This window comes from Olea europaea, chromosome 7, assembly GCF_002742605.1.
Source record: "Olea europaea var. sylvestris chromosome 7, O_europaea_v1, whole genome shotgun sequence".
Taxonomy (NCBI): domain Eukaryota; kingdom Viridiplantae; phylum Streptophyta; class Magnoliopsida; order Lamiales; family Oleaceae; genus Olea; species Olea europaea.
In genome coordinates this window covers 5,216,293-5,226,879 of record NC_036243.1, presented here as the reverse complement: position 1 = coordinate 5,226,879, position 10,587 = coordinate 5,216,293, and the positions used below count along the sequence as shown (strand labels likewise).

Genomic DNA, 10,587 nt, shown 5'->3' with positions numbered 1-10,587 from the left:
ATTTACGTGTAATATTATTTTATTGAAAAATATGTGGTTGAAATGATATCAAAATACTATTTAAGAATGTATTTTTTTCCAAATAATGAGGCTTAAACAAGGGCTATGTATGTAATTTCATAAGACTTTTACTCTCTAGCAATTTTAATTTTTTTTTAATTACTTATATCATCTATTCAGTACATAAGATGTGCAACGCACGTGCTTACTATTAGTTAATACAAATGCTAGAAAGCTAAAACTGAAACAAAATGTAATACGAATAAGAGCTAAAACTGAAAAAAAAAAATGTAACACGAATAAGGATAAGAACTTAGAATCTCTTCCTTAATATGGAATTAAATACATTCTTTGTTGAGTAGATAATAATAGTATCAATCATGCTATACATATAGGTTCCAAAATAAGTGAGACACGTGTCAATGCGTGATTAAACAATTTGAAAAATTAAAATACAAAACACCAATCATTTGCTGTCAAATCAGATTGTCTCCTTCTTTCCTGTTTTTAAGCCTAACTAAGTGACTTTATTCTAATAACATATCAATGAGATGGGAATTAATATGATAGGGTAAAATCTCAACTTTTTCACACATGCAAATAATAATTGAATTTAGAGACCCATCATTAGTGTAAAAATGATCACGCGTAATCATGACTAGTGTTTATACAATGTAAACATATTACTCCATACATCCTATTTATATAAGCCAAGTTTCTTTTTTTTTCTTGTCCCAATTATACAATCATTTTTTCATTGATAATATTTTGTTTCGTTCATTTATTAATATATTCTTATTTAATTTTCCTAGTAATTATAACCAATTTTCTCCACGTAATCTTGAAATTGTGCAAATATAAATAAAGGTAGATTATGAAAGTTTTTGACAAAAAATTGCTTTTTCAATATTATTAAATAAGATTTCTTAATCCATGTAAAAAACAGAACAACTTATATAAATGGAACGAGGAGAGCATTTATGATGTCGGTTAATCGTGATTAGTGTTTATACAATGTAAACTTAACACACGTTTAAGACACGTATTTATGACTAATCGCTTTCGATAAGTAACAGTCCTCCTTTTCATTATTTTGATCTTTTAAGCCAAGAATATGAATGTATAATGGACCCATTCATAATGTCAATACATAATAATTATCATTCTATGATCCAAATTACGAGGAGAGCATTTATGATGTCGGTTAATCGTGATTAGTGTTTATACAATGTAAACTTAACACACGTTTAAGACACGTATTTATGACTAATCGCTTTCGATAAGTAACAGTCCTCCTTTTCATTATTTTGATCTTTTAAGCCAAGAATATGAATGTATAATGGACCCATTCATAATGTCAATACATAATAATTATCATTCTATGATCCAAATTATGACAAGTATAATTTTGTCCTCATTTCCAAAAATTATATATCTCGTCAAGAATTATATTGCACTAATTTTCTTTATAATATTTTTGAACAAAATGGATCTTTTATGAATCAATACGAAATATTTGAACCCGATTCTATTTCTCTTAGAATACTCAAACCTTACAAATTTTGAAAAATAAAAATTATTGAGCTTTGTAATTTAATCCCAATGATTATTGGTATACCCCAGCTGGGAAACAATTTTTGGCCCACAATTTATGTTCATCCAAATTATTCGCGCAGATGAGATTGGACAGAATGGACTTCTCTCATTGCATGATTAGAAATTTAGAATTTCTACATCAAAAATGGCTGTCTAAATTTGGTTGTATCCTTCCAGTTTTAATCTTCATCAGTGTCTCTGATCATTCATTATATATATATATATATAAGCTAATAATAATAATAATAATAATAATAATAATAATAATAATTTGCAAACGATAGATGTGGAAGGAAACCAATAAGTAAGAAGACATCTGTTAAATATTTTAAAGGGAAAATTGAGGGTTTGGTCTCCGACTACTAAAAAAGAGCTTTTTGATACTCCATATTGTGCTATTATTTTTGTCCAATATTCTATTAAAAATTAAATACTTGAGTAACAAGCTGGTTATATCATTATTTTTAATTACCCAGAGGTTTGCGATGAGGCGGTGACGAAGTTGAGGGTAGGGTAGTGCAAGCATGCTACAAGTATATCATCTTTTATGTCATTTTATTATTATTATTATTATTATTTAATGTTTTGTCGCATGACAACATACTATTGGACAATTTACATTTTGACAGTTTTTCACCCAATCAACACTTGCCAACACTTGTCAACATTAATGTCAACCAAAGAGTGTACGGGTGGCATTTTTCAAGGTAGGTGGGGCCATGGGGAGAAGTGAAACAAAGGGCATCGAGGTGAAATAAGAGACGATGCAAGAGGGAGGCAAAACTAGGGGGCTGCCCTAAGGTGGAGGCATGAGGAGGAGATGCTTCTCTTTGTATTTTCCTTTTTACATCTTTTATTAATATTATTTGTGATCTTCTCTTTTCTAGCTAACATAATACTCCCTTTTCTAGCTAACCGTAGAGTTGAGGACCAATCATGCAATTATTCTTTTCCAAATTAAGAACCAAAAAGTAAAACTACTATGCCCCCGTTTGGTTTCCATTAAATTTCATTATATTACATTCCATTTTTTCTCCCCTATTTTTCAACAATACAATTTTTCATAAAATAATATTACACGTCAATCGAAAATTTTTCTTTCTTTTTTCAACTACTCATTTTTCAAAAAAATACCATTCCACCCATTTTCATTTCTAAAAAATGGAAGCCAAACGGGGGTTAGTTATATATGAATTTAATTAGTCGATAACATTATTTGTAAAATAATTTAATGTCTGATTTATCAAAGTTTTAATGAAATTGAGTCTATGTTATAATCTCAATGCTAATTAGACTTTTTCTCGGCCTTCCATAACCCTACTCGTTATCTCCATAGGTGAATGAGAATGGAAAGTAAAAGACCACATTCATTAGATAATCTAATTTTATTAATAATTTACATGTCTATTTGTTTCTTAGTGTTTGTATTTATCCACACCCCACCTAGACAAAAGGTTAGAAAATGTAAACAAAAATACATTTTTCTTTAGTGGTTTATAGTTAAAAGACGTATTTTGGAGGTTTTATCCCAACATGGGATTTGGATTTTACTTCTTTATTGCCACAAAATGATTTCTTGTGACTTTGGTTTTTCTTGAAACTTCCCAATACATGACCCAATAACTAACTACACAAGCATAAGCTCCTAAAATAATGTAAAAAATTCGAGTTGGCTAAGGTACTTGTCAACCTACCTTTATATATAATTGCATGATACATTCTCTTGTATACATATCTTATATTTTCTTTTCCCTAACAAATTAGAGAGAGAGAAAGAGAGAGAGAGAGTTGAGCTTTTTTCAGACAACATATTCATCTGCTCCTAGAATCCTTTTAAACAATATTATGGGATTAAGAGACATTGGAGAGACACTGCCACCAGGTTTTAGGTTTTATCCGAGCGACGAAGAACTTGTTTGCCATTATCTTTACAAAAAGATTGCTAATGAACAAGTTCTTAAAGGTACTTTAGTGGAAATTGATCTTCATACATGTGAGCCATGGCAGCTCCCTGGTAAATACTTCATTCTCTCTCCTCTTCAGTGATCACCCCTACCCCGCCTTCCACCGGAGGTGGTTCTTGGTTTTATTATTATTTTTTTCTTTTATTGTTCTTGGACAATTCTTGCGCAACTTTTGTTGTGAAATTCAATTTCTCCTGCGTTTCTTCCTCAATTTAATTTTTCTGTTGTTTTCCTGTCTGATCTGTTTGTCATCTGAAAAATATAATTAAGAATGCTTGTGGCAACAAAATACACACTGAAGGTATCACTGTTTAGCCACAAATAATAGTCCTACTTCTTTATTTATTTATTTATTTTATTTTTTGAGAGAGAGGACAAATATATGAATTTCATTAACTTTCCTTCAAAATATGTTTAAACATTATATTATTTGATTTTAGTTATTAGTTCAGTTGTTTTAGCTTTCACAAGGTTAAACTTATCCTCAGATTGACTCATAATATTTTTGTTTACGTCTTTTTTAGTCATAATTGTTCCTAAAAGTGTGAAGAAATTCAGAAAAGCCCTTATATTTTCCTAGAAAGAAATCTCTTAATTTTATTTTTTTTTGAAAATAAATATCTTAATTTTTGGATATACACAATATAGGTTCAATGAACTAGCATCCTTTTGTGAATGTATGTGCAGAAGATAATGCTTAATTTGGGAATCTTTTTGTTTCTTTAATCCCAATCCTACTTTTAATTAAAAGTAATTATTTATAGCTCATTTTCAGAAACAGACATGGAAAATTGTCTTTAAAACAACTTTTTTTTTTGTCCAAAAATATATGTCAAACATGAAACGCGTTAATAGCTGTTAAAGCTATGAAGAGAATTTCTATGCCATATTTTGATTGAGACTATATATTTTCATTAAGGGTGGACAAATTACCCCTAACCAATTCAAACCATCAAACCCAATCGAGTCAGGTCGATTTGATTTTCGAGTTGGCTTGGAACAACCCAAAAACCTAGGTTTGAGGTGTTGGGTTCATCAATTTATTTATGTTGTCAGTTTTTTTATTTTTTGTTAGTTGAAATTTCATCCAACTCCGAACTAGACCTCACTTGACGCTGTCCACCTCTAATTTTTGTATCTGTTTAATTATGTTATTAGTACATAGCCTTTTCAGGTTGAGTCTATTATTCATTTTGGCTCAACCAAAATCACTGCAAGCCAAAAAAGTAAAAATCAAGGAAAATATATTTGTTTTAAAGATATATATATATATGAGATTCATAAAAATACAAATAGATGTCAATATTATATGAATGTGATAAATATCCTTAATTTTAAGTCGTGTAGGTGAAGAAATTAAGAAGAGACATAGACTTCTTACCCTATCTGATTAGTAGAAAATGTTCAAACACTTTTCCCATTATTTCATATGACTTTCCCACAAACTTTGTGAAAGCAAAGACCTACCTTGAGAATCTTTGTGACACATAACCAACTTTTGTCACTTTGGCGAAAATTGACACACAAGCAATTATAATTAAACAATCGAAACGCATACATAAATGTGTTATAAAGTTTTAAATACATGTTGTAATATGTATATGCTTACCATTTTATTTTATTTTTTATTATGTTTATACCAGATACGCATATAACTTTATTATGGTGTACCTTGAGAATCTTTGTGACACATAACCAACTTTTGTCACTTTGGCGAAAATTGACACACAAGCAATTATAATTAAACAATCGTAACGCATACATAAATGTGTTATAAAGTTTTAAATACATGTTGTAATATGTATATGCTTACCATTTTATTTTATTTTTTATTATGTTTATACCAGATACGCATATAACTTTATTATGGTATACTTAATATACGTGCATAATTTTGTAGAGGTGGCAAAACTGAATTCGAGCGAGTGGTACTTCTTCAGCTTTCGAGATCGCAAATATGCAACTGGGTATCGGACCAATCGGGCCACCACCTCAGGCTACTGGAAGGCTACGGGAAAAGACCGAGCAGTACTCGATCCGAGGAGTAGGGCCACGGTAGGGATGAGAAAGACTTTAGTTTTCTACAAGAATAGGGCCCCTAATGGAATAAAAACAGGCTGGATCATGCATGAGTTTCGACTCGAGAACCCTCACGTGCCTCCTAAGGTTAGTTATTATAACGTTTTGCTCCTCTTTTCTTCTCACTCTATATCTATAGGCAGAGAAAGAAACATAGGTCATGTGTATGTGTTGTAAGAAAACTTCTTTTAGACACTTCATTGGAAACAAGTCAAGATTCTATCTATATATGCTTTTCTTTAGGTCATTTAAAAATTCTTGTACGCGTTTATTGCTCCTTATTCGTTTCTCATTGTTTTTTTCCTTTTTGGAAAGGCCCTTTTCACTTGATAAGATTTTGTCAAGTCATTATATCTAAAGCTTTTTAAAGTAACCGTGTTTTCATCCCCTCACGGGCATGTAAAATTCTTTTTCCTAAAGATTCTAGCATGCAATTTTTATTTTTTATTTTTCAATAAATGGGTGCAGTTAAATTTTTTACCAAAGATCTTTGTCGGCGTTAAACTTTTCATTGATATATATTTATTTTTGTCAACTTGTCACACTTTAGTAAGATAAGGCAATATCTAATAATAATTAAAAAAAAAAACTCTAAAACATTCTTAAACACATAAGGGCTAAAAAAATATAAATAGATAATAATAATAAAATCATAATTTTTTTTTTTTTTCCCTCCCCTAAAATAACATTGACATTGACAGTTATTAATGTAGTCATTTTAGGGATTTCAGTTTAAAACCAAATGCATAGTAATATAAAATTTGTTCCTGGATTAATTATATTATTTATGGACCTAACACATATATATATTTTTACAAACATTGACAGGAAGACTGGGTGTTATGTCGAGTATTTCACAAAGGCAAGAGTGAGAATGGCAACCAATTAAGCCCACAAAATTTCTATAATTCAACCACTTCGAATATGGCTGCATCTCCTCATACAAATGAATATACACTGCCTAATTATGGCGACCAAAACGCGATCACTTTCTCTGAGCAAGGCCAAAACCCTAGCACTTTTCACGATTTATTGGCCCCGGACGTTGACCGGAGTAACTACCTTCAGCTGTCTCAAGAGATGAATATTGAAACTCCCTCCGGCTGTAAAATGATGCAAACTAAATTTGAGGATGATTATGGATTCTTCTTCGATACGAGTTACGAGGAGTCGACGTTAATGCGAGATTTCGATGAGGAAAACAGCCGGGTTTACGTTTGAAGAACTTAGATCAGTTTGATCATAGCATTAAAAAGGTAAGTCTGTGAAATTGTGAGAATTAATTTTATAGAATTGACAATTAGGTAGAATTGTGTTTCATTTGAATTAATATTCCTTAAAATGTTAAAATGTCAGGTTGATTGTGTATAATTGTTTCAGGGGTTAATGACAGTAGTTTGCCAAAGATTATATGTTTATTGACTATTATATGTATATAAACATCATCACGATGTTGTCAATTAAAAAAATTAAAAATCAGTTTGATGTATAATTTTTCAGAATAGATTTTGTAAAAATCGATTTTTTTTTTCTTGGGAAGAATGTATTGTTAAAAAATAGAGAGATTTTAAGTTGTGTGCATCGATGTTCCTTTTTAATGACGAGTTACTGATAAATTGTCAAAATCAACAAAGATAGAAAATCAGTGACACAAAAAGGCTAGGCATATATGATTAACAAAAAGGTGGATATATGATTTAATCTAGTATTAACGTTAATTTAAAATATATAGACTCTAGTAATGTTGAAAAGTCGAGGGAAAAAGGAAGGTATGTGTAAGTGTTATGCCCCAAGTCCAATCAATTTTAAACATAAGCACTTTTAATAAATGGTTGATGTAATTTATGGCAGATTTATTATTTAATTAATATTCAATTAAATTAAATAATAGAGCTCGTAGATTCAAATATTAGTAATTTGTTAATCACAAGGAGTTGTAATTGTGAGATACAAGTTATATATGATTGAATTTTAAATCATCCATGATCATAAGTAATAAGAAGATATGGATATCGTTATTACGGATGGACCATCACAGGTGACATTTCTTACTTGTGAAATAAGTATCTAATCTCACAAGTTAAAGTGTGGCACCACTTAAATGAACACGTAGATGTTTTGTTATAGAATAAAACATTGGAGACCCGTTGGGAGATTCTATAAGGATAACTATCTGTGTGTCAGTAGTTAATCTCTAATTTTCTGTAGTGGAATTGGTCCTTTCACTTGAGATCATCATAGTGCCTTGTATGAGGGCAGTCATACTTTGGTGATGTTGAATGTTGATCTGCCAACGGCTGCTAATACGACATCGTTCGTGTATGTCAAGAATCGTTTGAAGGTTGTGAATGATCAATAAAGAATTCTTCACTTTTAGATAGTAAGAGATTATGATCTACATTTCATTCAGTTAAGTTGATAGCAAAATCCTTAGTCGAGGTGTACTCGTAAGTCGAAAAAGAGTTTTTGACTTGTATCAACTTAATAGTGGAATGAGAGATATGATCGATAATTGAGATTTGACACTTATCCATATTTCGTAATTGATCGAATCATATTGACGAAAAGATTATAATTTCATAGAGAACGAAAAAGTTTGTTTTTGTCATACCACGTGACATTTCTCGTCAGATGTATTGTCTTGACACATTGCTAGATGTCAATTTAGGACGACGAATGTGAACAAGTGATAAATTAAAAGGGATGTTTTAATTTATCAATTTTGATTAGATCAAAATAATAATTTACGTCGTTAAATATCGTGATATGAAACCTAATAGGTCACATACAAAAGGAGAACGAGAAGATTGTAATTTATCAATTAATTAATTTAACAATAAATTAATTAATTGGGTTGCTTATTAATATGCTCGAATTAATTAATTGGATTACTTAATTCATGGACCAGATTTAATTAAATTGATTAATTAAATATTGGACCAGATTAGGAGACGGGCCAAGTCCGTTTGGACTTATATAAATAAGCAGGTAGGGTTTTGAAATTGTACAGATTTTTCATTTTTCTTGCTAGCACAAGAAAATAAAACCCTGGTTCTCTCTCAATCTTATTCCCCGTATGGATTTTTATTGGAAGTTAGACAATTAGACGGTTGTAGGTGGCAGATCAAGATTGTTGAAATAAAATAATAGCAAAGGAGCTTGTAAAATCAAAGAAAGGTACAATTTCTATCTAAACATAAAGCAAATTCTTCGTGGAAATTAAAATTTGATTTATTTTCCCTTGTGCATGATTAAGTAAATTTTCAACAGTTCCTAATTACCAAAATTATCTTAATTTCTACGTGGTGACTGAAAGTAAATGGGCTAGGCATATCATTTCGATTCGATTTATGTAAGGTCAGGTTAGGCCTGCTTGAATAGGGCACATGTGGCCCTGTTCAAGTAGCAATGTCCTTCTATTTATACTTACAAATCCTGACAATTTACTTTGTTTAAAAGTTTCCGCACTTATATTAGCTAATAACTAGTTAAACTTATAGCTTAAAGTATATGATAAACTTTTCTAAAGGAAAAGTCCTTTTGCGGACTGGAGGTTTCTACGTAATAAAATTAGCTAGTAAAAATTAGAAACCTATATTTAAAGACTGATTTTCATGAACAAAAGGGATTAGTTTTAAATTCATAAATGAAGTGCTAATTAAGAAATATTAATATAATTATTACAAATTTATTAAAACAAAATCATCCACCCACCCTCGGCTACACCCTAAATTCATTTCTCTCTTTCGTCTCTCTCTCTCTCCCCACACTCTACGCCCTCTCTATTTGTTAAAGGCATAGCAAGACAAGTGACGAGTGCTGAAATCACGACGCCGTATTAAAGTAAGTAGCATCATTGCCTGCGGAAACCTGCTCGCGACGCCGCTATTGTTGGCTTAACGAAGGAAACAGCATCACCGATCGCGACTACGTACAATCCCTTAGTGCTATGGTCTTTAGGTAATACAAAACCCTACGTTACATATACCAAGCGGCCAACCCTCCATAAACCCTTCTTTACAACCACCATATCACCACTGTCCACTCCTCCGCCTGAGATCGGTAATCATGCCCACTTCTTCATCGGAAAGGTGAACTGTGTAGTTAAAATTATCTTTTTGTCCTTTAAGTTTATTACAATTTGTTTTTAATTACTTATATAATCTTGAGGGGCAAAAGACTTCTTGTGTTGCTCCAAGAAATAAGAAGATAATATAAAACTAGTGGTTTTATGTTGAGTACAAGTCACGCTAGTTGATCGGTCTATATTGGCTCATCATATTTTGATTAAAACGAAAAAATTCGTGTGTTCGAACACAAATTCATTGTCGTGAATTTGAGTTGAACTTGGTAGTGGCGAAGCAATGGAGGTGAAGGTGGTGGATTGTGGTGCTAGTCTGTAGTGTGTGCAAATTTGTTTGTGGTGACTCTCTTTGATCAAGTATATGTTTATTGTGATTGATTGTGACAAATTTTGTATTAATTGTGACTTGATCATATATAGTTACATTGAAGACAAATTTGATCATAGTTAATCACATTGAAGATAAATTTAATCACATTTAATCACAAATAGCACAAGTTAGTGATTTAGTTACATATAATCACAAATTAAACGATTACAAACAGTCACATTGAAGATAAATTTGGTCCCAATTAGTCACACATAACAAAGGTCTACTTACAAACTAGACGGTAAGGCACAAATCTGGTTACTTAAATGCACTGCTACTGAATTGTAATTTCTAGAAAATGTTTTCAATTTTTTTGGAAATTTTCTAAAGGGGCTGGGGTGAGGGATGGGTTTTGTGGGGTCCATGTATGTCAATTATGTATATGTTTAAAGTATATTATATTGAGAGAGAAAAATATAACATTAACACAGACACACACACACACACACACACACACACACACACACATATATATATATATATATATATATATA

General features: G+C 31.0%; 1 protein-coding gene across 1 annotated transcript; it reads left to right on the top strand.

Annotated features, from left to right (window-relative positions):
• The first annotated feature begins 3,342 nt into the window (after nucleotides 1–3,342).
• LOC111396767 (protein CUP-SHAPED COTYLEDON 3-like) lies at nucleotides 3,343–7,128 on the top strand. Its single transcript, XM_023023272.1, has 3 exons — nucleotides 3,343–3,610; nucleotides 5,461–5,726; nucleotides 6,468–7,128. The coding sequence occupies exons 1-3, from the start codon at nucleotides 3,442–3,444 to the stop codon at nucleotides 6,858–6,860; spliced, it is 828 nt and encodes a 275-aa protein (XP_022879040.1). The 5' UTR covers nucleotides 3,343–3,441; the 3' UTR covers nucleotides 6,861–7,128.
• The last annotated feature ends 3,459 nt before the right edge of the window (nucleotides 7,129–10,587 follow it).